Source organism: Lates calcarifer, linkage group LG11, assembly GCF_001640805.2.
Source record: "Lates calcarifer isolate ASB-BC8 linkage group LG11, TLL_Latcal_v3, whole genome shotgun sequence".
Classification (NCBI taxonomy): Eukaryota; Metazoa; Chordata; class Actinopteri; family Centropomidae; genus Lates; species Lates calcarifer.
Genome location: NC_066843.1, coordinates 10120924 through 10139241, shown reverse-complemented (window position 1 = coordinate 10139241; position 18318 = coordinate 10120924). Strand labels below are relative to the sequence as shown.

The window sequence follows — 18318 nt, the reverse complement described above, 5'->3', positions numbered from 1 at the left end:
ATTTTTTAAATCCTTTTTTCTCACTGAATGCCTTAGAACTAACCACTCCTGAGGTTTACTGACAAGTTGCCTGCATTAAAAAAGACTCCCTGCATCCAGAAACATGGTAACTAGTAAGCAGACTCCGCCACTTTTTATGGATGTTATATGCCAACAATGATGTAATACAGACAGCTAACAATGTCTGGGTACAATCAGAGGAGAGAGACAGACAGAGATGCATAACAAGAGCTCTGCGCCTGGATCCCCCTGGTTCATTAACAGTTGCCACATCTGTTGTGCATTGTTATCAGTGTGAGTTTGTACTGTATATCGCGTGTGCAAACAAGTGTGTGTTTACGTCATTGACAGGCACCTAAAGTGCTGCTGAATGTGTGACTGAATGAAGCGGAAACCACACCAGTATCTCACTTCATGATTTAACACAAGCGAGACAGACGGTCATCCCCCATCCACAACCTAATGATGGAGAGAGATAAATTTTTCATAAGAGACTTTTAATGTTTAATATCCTTACCTTTCTTAGCACATACACACACACACTCTTGAGCCAGAGCCAATTCCTTTTGAGCTATAACACACATATACTCTCTCAAAGTTTGTTTTCCACAATAACCTCATCCAAATAAATAAGGTGTCTTCTCCTGTTCCTCCTGGTGAGGTTGGTGAATTGACTATCTAACACATTTTCGGCCCATTTAGCTGCTAAGCTGTTCTCAGCACTATTAACCACACGATGAAGACTCAGTCTTTCAGTACAACCATGAAACACTGTTTACTGGAGGTTGACCACACCACAAAAAATACAACCTTTGTGATGAATTGTGCGTCTGGGTGGGATGATTGGTTCGGCATTATGGGAGTCAGGGGTCAGGCAAGAAATCAATATTTACACCTTTAATTTCTGGTGGTATAACAAAGGACATCAACAATCTCTGAGCAATACAGAGACACAACATCAAACACAGACATTTGTTCTGTTTTGAAACATAAAATACATCACTACAAAGTATTTTATGAACTGGGTATTAAAGCCCTCCCAATACTGGACAAAATTTATATCAATCTTATCTGTACAGTATATATAAACTTGTGTTTTGAGCATAACCACCTTAAACTTTTTTTTTGTAGAATCCCTTATCTTGTGACCAAGATACTGTACATATCAAGCAGCACATTTTCCAGTTGAAAAATCAACTTGTCAGTGCTCTCTGGTGGACGAACTATCTAATCGAGACATTAAACTCAAACCTAATTTGGCATTTCTGCGCTGCAAGTTCTTGTTATTTCTCAGCTGACATTTGAAAATAATGGACAGTTGCAGTCCTAATATAGATGTGATGAGCTTCAAATATTAGCTCTCTCTAAGTAATGACATTGGGAAGGTGAATACTCAGGTTTTTCTTCTTAATTACTGTTCATGTCACAATACAAATGTTGTGTAAATCAAAAGGTACCAATCTCAAATCCATTTTAACTCCAGGCTGTGATGCAACAAAACAGGAGGAACAGCAAGGGGAGTGAACAGGTTGAAGTTTAATATCAACAGGCGAGCCGTATTTACATGGGGCAAATGGAGAATTCACAGTAACTCTAATTTCATTGTGCCTTAATTAAATTCTCAAATAAATGAGATACATGGAAAAAGACTGCTACCTTCTTCCATCTATAATGATATATCCTTGAAGGTGACTGGGATCATCATTGTAATATGAAATGTGCAGGAATATTCTGAACACCTTCATCTCCTCATTATATTTTCTATAGGACTATAGGATTTATAGCTGATTTGGCCCCTCTGTGACTCAATGAACCCTTCCTGCCATCTCCTCTCCGCTGCCACTGTCTCATCTCCTTGCTCTGTGTTCTGGCAGGTAGAACACACCATCTTCACTCCCATGTAAATTCACTCACACACACACTTATCAAGACAATCTTGAATGCTGCCTGCATAATAAGAATAGACTTGTTTGAATTATTCAACAGTCTATTCTGTTCATAGATAGATAAATGGGTAAATTATGAATTAGTCATTGCTGATGGCTGATGCAACAAACTGCACCGGGCAGTTTAACCCAAGATAATGATGGTTATTAGACATATGTGCAACTATCATGTTTCTGTAGCTGCTGTATCAGCTATAGTAAGTAAATGCATAGTCATGTCTCATTACTATATAAAAAATACTAAATAAGTGAAGTCAGAGCAGATGCTTTCTTTGTTGTTAAAGAAAAACCTCAGACCAGCATTATTTGGCTTTGAACCTGGTGGTTAATTAGGATGAGAGTGAGCATGTTTCCCCATGTTGTGTTACCCCAGGGTAGTGGAGGGTGAAGGTTGAAGATTTATTTTTAACACATCTTTCAGACTAATAGCCGCAAAGTTCTTAAATGCAGGAGCAGAGTGCCAACATGCATCCCCCCTTCAAGTGATCTTAAAATCAGATGACTGAAAGGTTGAGTGAAAATTTTGCAGTTGCCTGATTCATAGCCCCTACCCCCACATACATACTAAATATGCCCAAAAATAACATCAGAGAGAAGTGAAATCTGAATCAATGGGGCTGACTGTTACGTGTGAAACTTCCCTTCTGTGCTTAAAAATGGAAACTCGATTTTACATGGCTCTACTCCATCAACGGGATGTGAAACTTGTGACACAGTGGGGTCATTGGTGTAAACAGGAACATGAAGAGTGACCTCTGGGCAAGCAGAGAGGACAATGGAAGAGGGTCTTACAGAGCAAGTGTAGATAAATGAGAAGGATAAGAAAGAAACTGGTCATTTTCTTTGGACATTACACATTTTCTGTGGCTTTCTTTTTGTCTTCATTTGGTCTGTCTTCTTGGTTTTGTAGTTTTAGTTTCAGTCAAGGTATTACCCATATCATGGTTATTATTTTCAGGTTCAGATTTGGCCAGAAAAAAAAACAGTTATGCTTCAAGCTACATGCTAATATCAGCATGCATGAGATATTTTACAAACTAAACTTTGACCTACTGATGGCACTAGATGAAAAATCAGAGGATTGCCAAACTTGCCATGATTCCTCCTCTGGGGACAATGAATGTCTGTACTAGATTTGGCAATCCATCGCCTAAAGATATTTCAATCTGGACCAAAGTGGTGGACCAACTGTCCAACCAACATTGCCAAGGTATGAGCCAAGCTACTAGCATGGTGATAAACAAACCTCACCCCAGCCTGAAACTGATATGTGGAGCATGATTGCAGGTTTTCAGGTTTCTCCCTTGCCAGCCATTACTCAGTGATAAATACAAGCCCATCCATTGTAGCTGTAGCTCACAAAGACACCTTTCCTAATGTAACACTGCAAAGGTAAATCATTAAGATAAAGGTCTTGTGTACAATTCAGACTGCAAACAGGGCAAGATGAATTAGTATGCCAGGTGTGATTCATGTCTCTTAAACCTGCCAGAAACATTTTATGAAGCACTCCTGGACAGAGTGCTGTGAGTAAATCATTGGAGATAGGAAGCAGTGTTGTGATGTTTCCTCTTTTCTGGGCTGCAGAGTGGCCCGTGGTAACTGACTTTATCCCCAGAATGTAACCTACAATAATATTGGTTTATCCTCAGGGGACAAATTGTCTAGGATTAGCGTGTTGGGAAATTTTGAAGTGCACAACACATGCCAATGTGATGAATGAGTTATGCTATGGAGAGGAACAGTCACTGAGGTCAAGGGTTGTTACGCATCTCAGAGAGGGTGAAATAAATACTTGTTGTGACATTTGACTCGACAGATGTCAACCCCATGGTAACGCTAGAGCAAAAGTCAGGGGATCACCAAACCTCACAATATATCATCTGGGAACCTGAAAGTCTGTTCAAATTTTGTGCTAAAAACATAATATAAATGTTGAGATACTTCACAGGATAACTGAAAGATTTGACATATTGGTGGTCCCACAGGAAAGGCAGAAGAATCACAAGGAATAGGTAGGATTCATCCTCTAAGGACCATGAATGTTTGAACAAAATTTCATAGTAATCCATCCAATAGTTGTTAAGATTCTTTGAGGCTAATTAGCCAAAAATTTGATGATTCATTCTCAAAGGCATAACTCAAGCTCTGCCTTCCTAAGTCAAATGATGTTGTTTTAGGGTGCTGGGAGGTGAAGCTTGTGGTTGTTGCATAAGAGGTCTATCACTCTGGGCACAGCTGACATAACTGACAGCTGGGTGCAGCTCTTGTCTCTCAGCAGAGGTGAGAAGTGCTGCTCTTCTCCCCACCACTGCATTTACGTCAACTGAGGGGCCTGAAGGATTACTTCTCTCCGGTGTCATGAGGTGAGGGAGATAGTGAGGAGGAGCAAATGAGGAAAGGTTGTTTTTCCGCGACATCGGAAATGAGAGGAAGGTTGTTGGAGTAATATTGTTAATTGGCTTCCCTCTGTGTATCTTTGCTTTTCTGCTTCTCCCTGGAATGATTTCCTCCCCTATTTCACTTATTTATCTTTCTCTCCCTCTTAATGGTCCTCTTTTTGTCTCTCAAAGAAATTGATTTCCAAGCTTTGTTTTCAAACAAAGACATTTTGACCCTGGTAATGGAGAAAGAGTCCTCTCTCAAGCTGACAATACTGTTTTTAAAATCAGTAAGTAACACGTAAGATTCTTCATGTTTACAGCTTAAGATAAATTCACCAACTACCCTGCCAGTGTGTGTAACTGTGGGATTTAGTTGGAAGTGAGTAAGAATGTTTGCCTTCAGGCTACAACATTTAAAAGAATAAACAACACATCACACATTATTTTTAGCGAGAATATGCATGAAATGCCAAACAGCATGCTAGGAAGAAAAGTGACAGAAAAATGAAGAAAATCTAAAGTATGATGGATGAGAACAATTACAGTATGGAAAATTGATACTGGGCCATCAGTGTGTAATCGCAGCAGATGGAGACAGACTGGCTGACATGTCAAATATACTAGAGTTTGATAACAGATTGGTAGACTTGGTAGCCTTATACACCATACATAAATTTTGCAGACCCCCAGTCTGGAGGAAGTGTTCAGCACCAAGGACAGCTCCCACCATAGACTACAATCTGTCCACCTGTGGAAGGTTTCCAGGTTTTCAGGAATGTATTCCTGAAAGGATAAGTCTAGCAATACTTTGCTCTTGTCAAAAAAATCCCATCAAAAATCCAAAACCAGCACAAAAGCTGATCCCACCAATAAGTATTCCTTGTGTATCTAGAACCTGATATAGCTTTTTCCCCTGAGCTACGGAGCTCCACTGATGTCCAAAAACCATTAAGAACACATAAAGGAGCCACACTGTTGCACTGGGTGACATATTTTGAAAAGTTCACTAGAGCACCAAATGCGTATTAATCCACAGCTGAGAACAGTCACCTAAAAAAAACTATATTTACCCCAGTTCAAGTAATGTTTGCTAAAAACTACAGTGCTCAGTTGTTCTCAAAAGCTTCTTAGCCTGCAAAAAAATGAATCAAATATATTTGTGACCTGTTTTTTTTTTTTTTTTTAAATAGATTTGCAGTATATCGTCAGTATGAATCTGTGGGCCTAGGCCATAGTGCCACAGACAGGGTGGGGGAGTTGGAAAGTATTGAGAGAATGACTAATGCATTGTGTTGGTCCTTTCATGGGATCTGTTGACAGAGGGAAAAATACTGAATAACACGATGCACCTTAATAATTATCCTAGACCAACCAAAGAGCAGCATTACAGTTCCATCTTCATCTCAGACTAATGGGAAAACTGATGAATGTAAAATGATTCTGTCCAGCTAGCATCTGATACCAACACAAAGCTTGAATATGTACACTGTATGTCTTTACTCTTTCTTGATGCTGCAACTGTGCTTTTAAAAATATATTTATATATCCCGGTCACTGAGTAAATGTGCAGTTTGTCTGTAGCTGTCTGTGTTTTTATCTGTGGAGACATGAATCTGTGCCCTGCAGAGCCAGACCTTGACATGAAAGCCAAGCTTGGAGGAGTCTTCTAATAGGTAATTGCTGGTTCCCCTTTACAAAGTTCTGTAGAGATACCTTTGATGCATTTTATAAAAGAGACTACAGCTGTCTCCCACAGACATGGTGTGAACCTAACCTTCCATACCTTGGAGCTGGAAGAAGTACAAGTGACATAAGGTGATTAGATGTGTTAAAGTGCAGAGAGAAATGGAGAAAGTAAGGAAGAAAATGTGCTCAGGGCATTAAAGTGTCATGTGATTTTTGTGATTGGGTGTTTTCTATGCATGTTGCAAATCTGCACTTCACCTAAACCAAGCTATGGGATAAAGAAAACATCAGAGGTCCTTTTCACTCAGAGGGCAAAAAATCTAAATTTTACCTGAAAGGCAAGAGTCATTTATACCTGTCTGATGCCTTTCACATACAGCCCAAGACCTCCTGATTGAAGCAAAAAAAGAAGGAAAAAATCACCAGGAGTCTGACTCTTGCAGGCTGAGAACTTTATGGGCCACACAATCAAACAAAAAGACAATCCTGCCCACCTGCCCATTGGCTATGACCTGTATCACCATGACAACAGACAACCTGGACCAGCTGCATCATAATTTGCAAGTATACTGTACTCTTAGATGTTCTAGATTAGATCTAAATCAATAAAACAGGGGTGCAACAAATGTGAAACCAAGACTGACACCCCTGCCAAGACCATACTTTGTCTGAGCAAAAACCTAAACTGGATGAAACTTCATTCCTTGGTTAAAATACTTTCATGCACACTAAGTATTTCTTTTTTTAATAGAGAGGTTATCTAATAAAATGAGAAAAGCTGTACCGTTATGAGAGTTCACCTTAAAGAAGAACTCCGCTAATTTTGCACATCAAAGTCTATTCACAGCTCTTGGGGAGTATTGCTCCATGTGTGAAAAAAAGCTGCATTAAGTCTTTTGTGGCTTCAGAGGGAGATATGTGAAATCTAAAAAAAAACAGCTTTAAATAACTTGCTTTGGTCTATATAGTATTACTATAAATGTACCAAATATCATATAGGATAAGCTCTATTTCCTATTAGTGTTTAGCAGTATTTATCTGTAGGGAGTAAGGTAGAAAAATATACTACGACAAGGTAAAAGCCACATGGAATTAATATGATTAAGTACAGTCTTGTTTGTCTGCCTATGTGTATGAATTTATCGCCCTTCATGGGGACATTTCATAATAAGACTCAATAGTAATTATTTTTCCTATTCCAACTCTGTATTTTAAGCCTAACAAGGCACCGGTGCAGCTCTGAAATCCCAAGAACATGCTGGGGTTTAAACAAGATGAGTCTACAATAAACAAGAGAGGGAAGAAAACATAGCATCTTGCTGCAGCTTTGAAGTGGGAAGCAGATCAAATCCCCATACGCAACAAATTGCCTTTCTTTCCCACCAGCTAACAGGGATCAAAACCGCCTTTCCTAAAAATAACGATTACTCCCTGTCTGTCTGTGTCTCTGCGTATCCTCCATGGGAAGACAAGCACCAAGGACCGTCATGTTTTCCTACTCAACAAACTCTGCTCTCTCAACTTCTCAAACAAATACACTGTTTACACTATTTGTGCACTGGCACAAAGGGTAACTTTACATGCATGCATTCAAAAACTGTATTTAAACTCTGTTTCTAAGGGTATGCTCATGATGATTTGGTTCATTCTCTGCTTGTGAACATTGAGAGCTGTGTGCTGAAATACTAATGGAGGGAACAAAGCCATTTACTCTGTATTCTAATTAACAGATCTAAAAATGTCACATCATTCATGACCTACAGTAAGACTCAAGAAGAATCCTCATTTCACTTGTACGGAAAAACAGAATCATTTAACAAGAAACCATGCAGAAGAGAATGGGAGCTTTGGAGCTGATAATGAAATTATTCATGTCACAAAGCTCTGTGCTATACTGCAATTAAGTAATAAGTCAATATCACAAAAGAGCCGACTAAGCACTAAACTTTATGAGTTTTGTGCATTTTCCACCATCAGTAGTAAATGCAGCGGACAGAGATAGCTGACGAAGGTCTCTGTTTTGGTTAGATAGGCCTAAATGTACATCAGCACTACAGACACTCTATTATAAGAGATGTTACATAAGTAAATAAATCAACTGCTCATCCACCCACAAACTCATCCAACCCACACACACAGGGCTATAGAATGGTTCGATACTTTAGTTAAACACACGCGCATTCCTCCCATGGGTATAAAGGATCTAATGCTGTACTTACATTTTATGTAATGGTGTTAACTTAAACTTAAAAAGCACTTTAAAATACGTCAGTCAACTAAAAGTGATGAGGGAGTAGTAAAATGTATCCTTTCAGTGACTGACTGGATCTGTGCACTGCTCATAGATGTGTTTACTTAAGATTAACTACACCCAACAACATCAACAACTGAAATTTCTGAAAAGTCAAAGAAAACAGAAACACAGAGGTTAGCTGAGGGGAAATAGCACAGATTTTACATATCAAAGTCTGTGTACAGGTGTTGGGAAGGACTACTGCATATGTAAAAACAAAGCTCTTTTGTGGCTCCAGAGGGAGCGAAGTCTGATAAATTGCCTCAAGTGATGTTACATAGGACAACACTGGCTGGGTCTGAGAATAAGAAGTTTGAAAATGATTTTTTTATTTTATTTTATTTTTTTAAATCTGGGGGTGTGGAGTTAGAAAGAACTGAGCTTACCAGACTTCTGTAGCCCGTTCCTCAATTCTGCTTGAGGCTAGTGGAACAAGGCTACATTAAGTGCTACTAGGATAACACACCTGAATCTCTGGCCAAAACTGGCAGCTCTGTGGTGCAGCACTGTGGGCTCCAGGTTTTGAGAATAAATTGTATGGGGAAGATGATATCTCTGATTCTGCCGTATTGACTTTGGTACTTTTTTAAACTGTTCATTGTGAGTCTGACAATGTTTTAGGAGTGGAATGCTAAATCTGTGCAGCACTCTTTTAATAAGATGCAGTGCCTTCAAGAACTTCACAGAAGTAGAGTTTAACCATCTGATAAAACAGATTATAGATACATATACTGACTGTGTGTTTGCATCTACACCAGTTTAAGGGGATTTACCGTACTTTAAATTGACAATGAATAAGCGAAGAAAACTGGCTAGAAGATGAAACTGCCCAGATGAGGCCTGTTGCTAATTAAAAGTACTAGTCCAGTGAAGTCTGAGTCTGAAATGGCCCTGTGCATGAGGTCACTGTAGAACTGAAAGGAAGTAACTGCCTCTTTCTGCTGGCCTGTGTCTTAGCGGTCGCCAAACAGACACACCTGAATGTGATCATTAGAAATTTTTTTCCTGGCTGCCCATGTGAGACCACAAAACTGGCACATGAGAGGCACTGTTATCACCCTGGGAGCCGATAAAACTAAAGCATGTCAAACTAATTTAAGAAATCAATATCCTATCTTGTGAGACTTCTAATACAGGAAATACTTGCAGCTCCTGGGAATATAAAGACATTGAATGGCTTTTTAAAAAATCCCATTAGTACTGTACTTATGGCCCCGTTTTAGAAAAAGGTTCTAAACCTGAGAGCGTTTGCGTGTGCATGTATGTGGCGCATTTGTCTGTTTGTTTTTGGTTCCATTGATTTAAACTCACTCTGAAGTCAATGCCCACAGTGGAGATGAAGCTGCCGGCCAAGAACGCTCCGTCTTTAAAACGGACCAGTAGACAGGTTTTCCCCACTCCAGAGTCTCCAACCAGCATCACCTGTTCAGGAAACCAAGAGGAGAAAAACTCAGCCAGGAATGACTGGAAGGCTAAACTGTCCAAGACTGCCTGACTGATCGATGAAGGTCAAAGTGTCAGACTCTGAAATAACTAGCAAAGAATTTAAAAAGAAAAAACACATGTAGGAGCATAAAGAAGAGGGAGCTGTTGCTCATCTGTTTAATTTTATATCAGTGTCTGATTGTTTGTCCTCAGAACATTTGAATCATTCAGCTAAATTAGTCCTGGTATTTTGGTTGTTGGCCAGTGAAGGAGGGTGTATGTGAATGAGTGTGTGACTGCTCATTACAGCCACAGGCGGACGTCCGTAGATTCTGTCCCTATGCGTGTGCCTCTGTGTTTGCACATCAATGTGTGTGTTTGTGTGTGTGTGCACGTGCGATACGAACAATATGAACAGACAGCCGTGCATTTCTCTTTTTATGCGGAGCTGTGATGAAGTTAAAGGTTTGATGTGATTACTGTTATCCAGTTAGCTGAGGGACTGTGGGCCCTAGACCGTGGAAATCAAAAGTGCCTCTTGGGTGCAGAGAGGAAGCAGAGAGGAGATGAAAGACAGGAGAGGAAGAACGAAGTGCTGCACAGTAACAGGTACAAAAAGCGGCAAAAAGAGTAATATGTCTGAGGATCTCATACTGTGGTTCTCTGTGCTCCCTATAGATTTCTCCTCTAAATATTCCTTCGTTGTTTCTGCGTCCGTCTCTTGTCTTCTCGTCCCTAATGCCCTTCCCTTTACACAGGCTCTGCATGATCTAACTATGAGGCACCTGGTCTTTCCCTGCCCTTAGGTTTCTCTAAGTAAAATGCAATCAATTTCCTCAGTGAAGAATAAAGATATTACAGCAACAACAGTATATGATGAAATATGGCACGATGGGCTACAAATGAAATGCTTCTCTGCACTACAGAAAGACAGATTCAACACACAACAAATTCTGCAAAGCTGTACCTGTGACAAAAGTATTCTAAAAGCTACAGGTGAAATTTTAATCCAGACTCACAAATAAATTAAAGGAAATATTACTGGAATTCTGCCTCAAACTGTATGATACTAATTAAATAAAAGAACAATAGGAATATGGTGGAGACGCAGGTGAGTGTAGATCAGTGTATGGGTTTTTAAGCCCAAACAGAAACTGAACAATGTGACTTTTTTCCTGTAATTGTTAATTCAATGTAATGATGGCGTGTGCTGCAGAAATGGCAGGCCCTTTCTCTAACAAATAACAAATAATTAACCAAGAATATCAACTGTTCACAGAGTGAAGTGGCTTGGATAGAACAATCAGTTCAATTGTTCTGCAAAAAGAGCAAACACAAAGCCATCGCTGCGCTCGCATCAAACAGCTGCTTCAAAAAACATGGAGTAGGTGGCACAAGTCCCTTGAAGCTATGTTGGAGAGTACACACTGAGAATCTGTGGGTGTGAATCTGCACGTTAGTGTTTGTGGTGAAGTGACAGCTCTCTACTCGCGCGAAGTGCTCGCATTACAGTAAAGTTAAAACACACAAACACACACACACACACACACAACAGTTGCTCGCTGTGAATGCAAACCCAGTGATCCGAGCCACCGAGACCAAACATCGCATCCAACCAGTTGCACGGAGCAGAGCAAATGATTTGTTTGTTGGCTGTTTACGGGGCGGTGCGTGCACCTTTCCAGGTTATCGATCGTCTATTGACACAGCTGGTGTCAGGGGAGGTTGCTGCTGTTTAATGAATAAAGGTGGTTGTTAAAAGGTGGACAGTGGAGGCTAAACAGGGGGGCAACACTGGCACAGAGTAAAGTGGAACACATACAGGTTGACTGTGTGTTTTTGAGTTATGTTTGTGTGAAACAAAAGCCAAAAAGTGTCCATGTTATATATATATATATATATATAATATATATATATATATATATATATATATATGTGTGTGTGTGGTGTGTGTGTGTGTGTGTGTTTATAGTGACCTCTGTGTCACTGATCATCAATTTTTACCGCACCCTTTCCATCTCAGTGATATTTTTCCCTGTAAAAGGATCACATGTGAGTTGCAGTTTGTTGTCATGCACTTACTGAACAACAACAGTAGGCATCTTACCTTGAAGGCAATGTCATAGAACTCGCTGCTGTTGCTGATGGAGGGTCTGCTGGGATGGACCACACCGTTCATCTGAACAATGCCCGGGCTGCTCCTCGCGGCTTTCCCGGTCCCCTTCCCCCCGGTGGGACTGCCCGCAGACGGGCTGCTGGTTGCGGCTTTGCCTTTAGCAGCCTTCTTGCGAGACATTTCTCAAGATTTCAAAACTATCTCCGAGAAATCTCAGCTGAAGCAAACAAACAAACAAAACAAACCTCACGAGAACCCGTACGAGGCAGGACTGAAAAGTTGCACCAGCGGAGGAAGTTAAATTGGCAATTTTTTCACCTGCGCGTTGAACGCATGTTCCCCCTCGACACCTCTCTCTCTACTCAAAGTAGGAGTGAAATTGTCCCGAAATGCGAAAAAAAAGAAAGAGAGAGAAAGAGAGAAAGAAAGACACGTTCCCGCTTCCGCTGTGGTTGAGCCGCTTCCTGCTCCTGACAGCTCGCCTCTTTTCAGGACAGCAGCCTCGGCACTGCGCGCTGTAGCGGCAGCAATTAGATGTGATGTGGCAGAAAACCTCCACCTTGAGCGCACAACAATTAGGGCGCAGCCAGGGGCGCTGCACTTTGCACTGCGCAAGGCTCGAAGGCGCCTTTTTAAGAAAAGCCCCAGCCTTTGTCTTCACATTAGAAACTTACTGGAGTCACCAAAGACTGGTGTTTATTGTAGAAACTTTGGTGAAATGGTGAAATATAAGCAGCACCGTATACCACGTGACTTCATGTTATCTGTTGACAGTGTACCTACAGCATATGATCTGCATACTGTATCAGTGCAGACAGTGGCTGATGATTATGAGGGTGATATGGAGGGCACAGGACGCTCTCCGCGGTGCTGAAAGATTGCTGCATCTGTACAAACACTGTACGGTCACATTCATCTCTCTTCAACTGAAGTTCTCGACAAAATTAAATCTTCATGGATATAACACTTTACATAATTATGTGATACTAATGTTGAGCCGAATGCAGTTTTTTCTTTATGACATTTTACTATAGAAATATTTTATAGCAATAATCTGGATTATGGAATCAAGACAGTGCGTTCTAAACCTTCAAAATAAGGTACACTACTGAGCAAAAATGATGTATTTGGAGCAAACTGTCTCACAATAAGTCACTCATACTTTCTGTTATATAGCAATCTTTTAAGGTCAATATGTGAATATTTGAACGTATTGTTATGGTGCATGCTATATAATCGCTATTTTTGTGCATACTCGACCTATTTTCTTCTCTAATTTACTCTTGGCTTTTATGTCTAGGGTTTTCTTATGCATGCATGATGGTTGTAGTTGGAAGCCAGGACTAATTAGAAAAAAGTAAACTTTTAATATAAAACTGAATATGTATTGTCTATCGATTTAATTGAACGAGAAGACAAGAAAATTGTCCAAATGGGCGTGCTAGGTTAATGTAAGCGATCAAGATAGCTCGTGATCCGGTTCTGTCAGCATGAGCTTTACTTCTATTATGTGGAGAAAAATAGCTAAAACACAGGTGATCACTCCCACCCACCTGTGGAACGAGCTTGAGATGTGATTTCAAATATCCACCACAAGAGGGTGCTATGCGAATATAAAACAGAAGGTCGGAGATAAGACAGGGTTGGACAGCAGGATAAAGTTAAATTAGTGACATTAGTTGCTGCTGCATTCAGTGGATGTTTTACCCCAGATTAATGAAATTTTTCTAAAATTTATGAATTTTAAGAACGAGGAATATGACATAAGATCACTATTTAAATTGTGAAAATGAACTTTTCCTGGTGCACTGTAGTCCTGAAGGAAAGTGCAATAACAACAACAGCAAATGTGTAGATCACATTATTTTATATGCATGTCACAGAATCTTAATTGAAGGGATATACATACACAGTAAGTCTTTATTATGAGCAGCAGGCATCTGTATGAGCTTTAGTTGTGTTTTTAGCTTCCTCCATCATCCACCAACAAGCTGGTTGTAATCAGAACAAATCAGTCAAGGAGATGGTCACTGGCCTTTCTGTGACTCTTACCCACACCAGTTGTAATTCATAACATGATTCAAATGTTTCTCCATAACATGGAGGATGCCACTCCGTAGCAAGGTCCACATATTGTCTACATTTGCAACAAAGAACAGCAGCATATTCTGATTAGACCCTGATCCTCTGTGGCCAGTAATGAGATGCTGTTGTTTTTCCTCCTCTGTAATCTAGTTTGTTATGCAATATGAAATTTGTGTATGATACAACTGCCTTTGTGTTCAAGTGCCAGGCTGTCCAGGCTCATTAGAATATGCTCAAAGATCATAGCCCAGAGACCTCATTTGCTCCCCACAACAGGAGACTGAAATAAGCTTGTATTACCTCTGACCTTCACAATGTGTAGCATGAATAACACCAGGCTACAGAGGCAGTTCCGTGTAATATATACAGTTTTAAACTTTTGATGTAAAAATCAAATTTCAACATAATCTAATATTAAAGTAGCAATCATACAGTATGCTGTTCCTCTGTTTATTTTCCAACAGCCAAATTTGCACCAAGCTGAGGTTATAGTACACAGACGTCTTGGTGAGTTGACCCCGGTTCAGAGGTACTGAGCAGTTTGGGTTTTAAACACACAGACAGCTGTAGCCTCTGGTTTCTGTCCCTAAATCTGCTGTCTGTCAGCATTTTTCCACACACTCCACCCAGCTCACAGAGCGGTGCGGAGTAGGAAGTGGAGCGTCACTGGTTTTGAGGGAATACAAACCCCAAAATCCACCAACCCCCGCACACAACTCCCCTTCGACAGCTGAGATTCGTTCTGCCCTTAAAGCAGCTGTCTACTGTGGCAACAGCTGGGCATTTTGGAGGGAATAGGGGACGTGGATAGAGAGGGTCGCTGGAATCCGTCCCTGCTTTCAGATAAATTAACAGCCTTGTCAAGATGAGTTAAATATGCCGAGCGAGTGTTCTGTACATTGTGAGGCCATCATGTGTAATTGTATTCCATATGCTTGTATGTGTTTATGAGTGTCCCTGCCAACAGCACTGGCATGTAAAAATGTGTATGAATACAAATTGTGGAGGCAGCCGAGAGAAATCTAATCAAGGAAATGTAGTTTTTCTTTGCTAAAAACCAACAAGGCAAGCTCTCTTCCCAGTGTCATGTATTGTAAAGCAACTGTGTGATTCAGCTATTAAGTATGCATCAAGTCACATCATCTCAACATGTTAATTAGGAGCAGATTACGACACTCTTTCCTGGGTGCAAGCATCCTTAGAGTTGTGCCATTTCCATGACAATAAGTCAAACAGCCTGAAATGTGTGGGTGAGTGCAAGCGCAATGTACTTGGTCAGGTGCTTGAAAAAACATTGTGACTGGGAACATAAGGCAGAGAGAGGGTGGTTATAAGTGCATGCATGTGTGTGTGTTGTTTGTGTGTGCCAAGTGCAGTAAGGTCATAACATGCTCAGGGTCACATCACTCTGCAGGCGCACCCAAAGGCCAGGCATTTGTCAGTTTACCCAGGGTCAGGTGCCCCCTGAAACGTGGACCCGGTGGCGTGCAGCAGCCTGGCCAGTCGCTCAACCAAAGTCGCAGCAACTGTTGGTCCGTTGGCTTGCTCTCTCCCTCAGCTGCCTGCGGCCCCCGGGTGCCGCGAGGAGGGGCAGGGGGGGCACCCTGCCAGCCGACACCCCTGTTTGTCAGGCCTTGGCAAGAGCAGCCAGCAGTGGACTGACACTGCCTGGCACTTATTCGCTCCCTGAGGCATCTTAAATGAGAGAAACAGAGAGTTTGTGTGTGTGTGTGTGAGAGAGAGGAGAATGGGTGGCATGGGTGCTGCTTGTTTATATTGTGCTAAATTTGATTTGTATGTTGTTATATAGGACATGTTTTAATGAATAAGAAATCTTAGAGAGTATATCTTTACAATATAACTAGCACTGTGTTTACTATGACATGAAAATACTTATCCTATATGGAAGTTTGTCATTATCCCATACTTTTTAGTTCCATAATCCTGATTATGAAAAATTACACTTTAACTCCACAACAGTTATCATATACTAATAAAAACTATATATTAAGTATGTTATGAATTAATAAAGGACACAGTATTACATGTATTGTGCAGAAAATATTAGACTAGACATCACTGGACCATAAAATAACTTTAACCACTGAATAGTTTTTATTGGAAAGCAATGTTTCCAAACCTTTCTGTTTTATGACCCCTTCAAATTAAGCATTGCATGTACAACCCCTTATTTATTTGGATCTTGATTAGCTTTTCTCAGCACAACAGCTACTCTTCCTGGGGCCTGGAGGGAAAAAAAGACACCAATTTTGTGCTATTATGTAAAGTAAAAAGTAACATAAAATTAAAATACATGCATACATGAATATATGTAAAACATGTATTTACATATGAAACAGGTATTAATGTAATCAGCATAACTGCAGCACATACACTGCAATCGAACTGGTTGTCTACAAATGCAAAATGGAACAATACACTCTCATTATATACTTGTTATAATTCATATCAGAGGGGTAAAATGCTTTACAAAAATAAAGCAAAACTGAGAGAAGAGGCTGAAAAAGAATATAACTTAGTGTAGCAGAACTACATTTTTCTTCTCTCTTTACACATTAAATGTTTCTTCACCCTATAGATTTACCTTGTGACATGTTGGAGATCATGTTCAATATTCCCAATGGGGGCCACTGCTGCAATAAGTAAAAAATTCAATCATTAAATTGCGAGGACATATGAGATTAGAGAACATTCTATTTTTATCTGTCACATTTGATATAAAGTGGTTTTGTTTCAGTTGAATTTTGAATGCAGTTTCACTGCTGCTGCTGTACATGTACAAACTGTAACTTGGATTTAAATTTTTAATCTGATGTAACGATTTGTTAACTTTTCTCTGCCTCTAAATTTCACTCAGATAAAAGGTTATACCTTAATTATCACAATAAAGTTTTTAATGTCTTACTGCAAGAGCTGAATAGTAACACAAGTATGAGAGAATTGAGCCTTTGCAAAAACAATGTGTTCTGGTGGCTTGGAATTGTCTTGGCATGGTTATTTTGCTCAATCTTGCCATATTTTAATGTGCTAAACCAGCGAAGCCAAGCCCTGACTTCAAATCTGTCATCATACAAAACTTTTAATTCTCTTTCCTCTACGTCGTAAAAAAGGTGACACTGTTAATTATTACCTTTCCAAAGACGTCATCACAGCATCTTAGTGTCACACTTGCAATTTCCACCTCTGTTTTAACACAGTTTTTACAGTCACTGCTTTTTTTTTTCTTCATTTTTAATTTTGCTGTAACCTGGCAGGGGGTCTGCATTAGTAAGGCCTCAGAGAGCCGTCGCAGGATTTAATCTGAAGTGTTGAAAAATAATACATGCCCAACCCTCCCTGGACCCCTTTAAAAGATCCAGACGTACTGTAAGAGTCTGAGCCAGGGTACCAGGATGGAAAAACTCCACGACGGCAATAATCACTACCAGGGGCCCAATTTCCTCCAATATCTGCTCCTTATTTCAGTCTCTTTATTTATTTGGATATAGGCCCTTTAAGTTCAATTTAATTCGAATCTGCTCTGTGTTTCTATGGATTTATTTAAGGTGTAAAACACTTTTGTTTCCAGTTGCAAAGATGCCAACCTGCCATCTTAAGCAAGAGGGTACTGGGTGCACTCAAAAAATGATGGGCGTGTTATATCCAAGGCCTAACCATAAATCCTCGCTAATCCAGGGTGCTTCCTGCAAGCGTCAGTGTCAGTGTATTCTGTTGCTGCGGCGATCAGATTTATGACCTCACACATGGTGTTGCTGTCAAACAGGAAGCACTTGGTGTTTAAGAGCACTGACAAACCAAAACATGCAGAGTAAGCATGGGAGTGATTTCACACACTGATCATGAGATTCAGCGGCCTGAAGTTAAGTCAGATGGAGTTGGACATTTGGAGTAAAGAGAAAAAGGGGCGTAAAAGCAGAGAAAAAGCAGAGATTCACTACAAGGCGTGCCTAAATTGCCCGGTGCCATTTCAATCTTCTCACTGCTCTCAGACACAGAGCAGATTGAGTTTTAGGTGGCTGTAATTTTTCACAGCTTAGAGGAGACCAGAATAAAACGTGACTCATGGTCCACTTTCTCTCTCAGGCTGCAAGACCAGAGGTGGGCACTCCATGTCTGAGCTCAGCTGGAACCAGGGCAATAAAAGACGACAATGACACACGCATATACACACATAGATGTACACACACACACACACACACACATTACATGCAAGCTGCGGCAGAGAGTGGGCACACAGGCACCAACTGGAGGGAGCCATGGTGAGCGGGAAAAGGTGTGAGCAGGAAAAAGTGGTGTGTGTGGGTGAGTGTGAATATGCGAGAGTGTGCGTGTGTATTTGTAGAGTTTTTGCAGTTGTGACAG

The 18318-nt window shown here is 40.4% G+C and overlaps 2 protein-coding genes across 2 annotated transcripts in view; both read right to left on the bottom strand.

Moving 5' to 3' along the window:
- LOC108886140 (ras-related protein Rab-26) overlaps positions 1–12613 on the bottom strand; it is a 50693-nt gene extending 38080 nt beyond the window's left edge. The window contains exons 1-2 of the mRNA XM_018680819.2: positions 11842–12613; positions 9621–9731 (exon numbers count right to left, since the gene is read on the bottom strand). Coding sequence (XP_018536335.1) covers positions 9621–9731; positions 11842–12030 — 300 coding nt within the window. The 5' untranslated portion in view covers positions 12031–12613. The remainder of the gene's footprint in view (positions 1–9620; positions 9732–11841) is intronic.
- pam16 (presequence translocase associated motor 16) overlaps positions 1–18318 on the bottom strand; it is a 359227-nt gene that overhangs the window by 254824 nt on the left and 86085 nt on the right. The window lies entirely within an intron of this gene.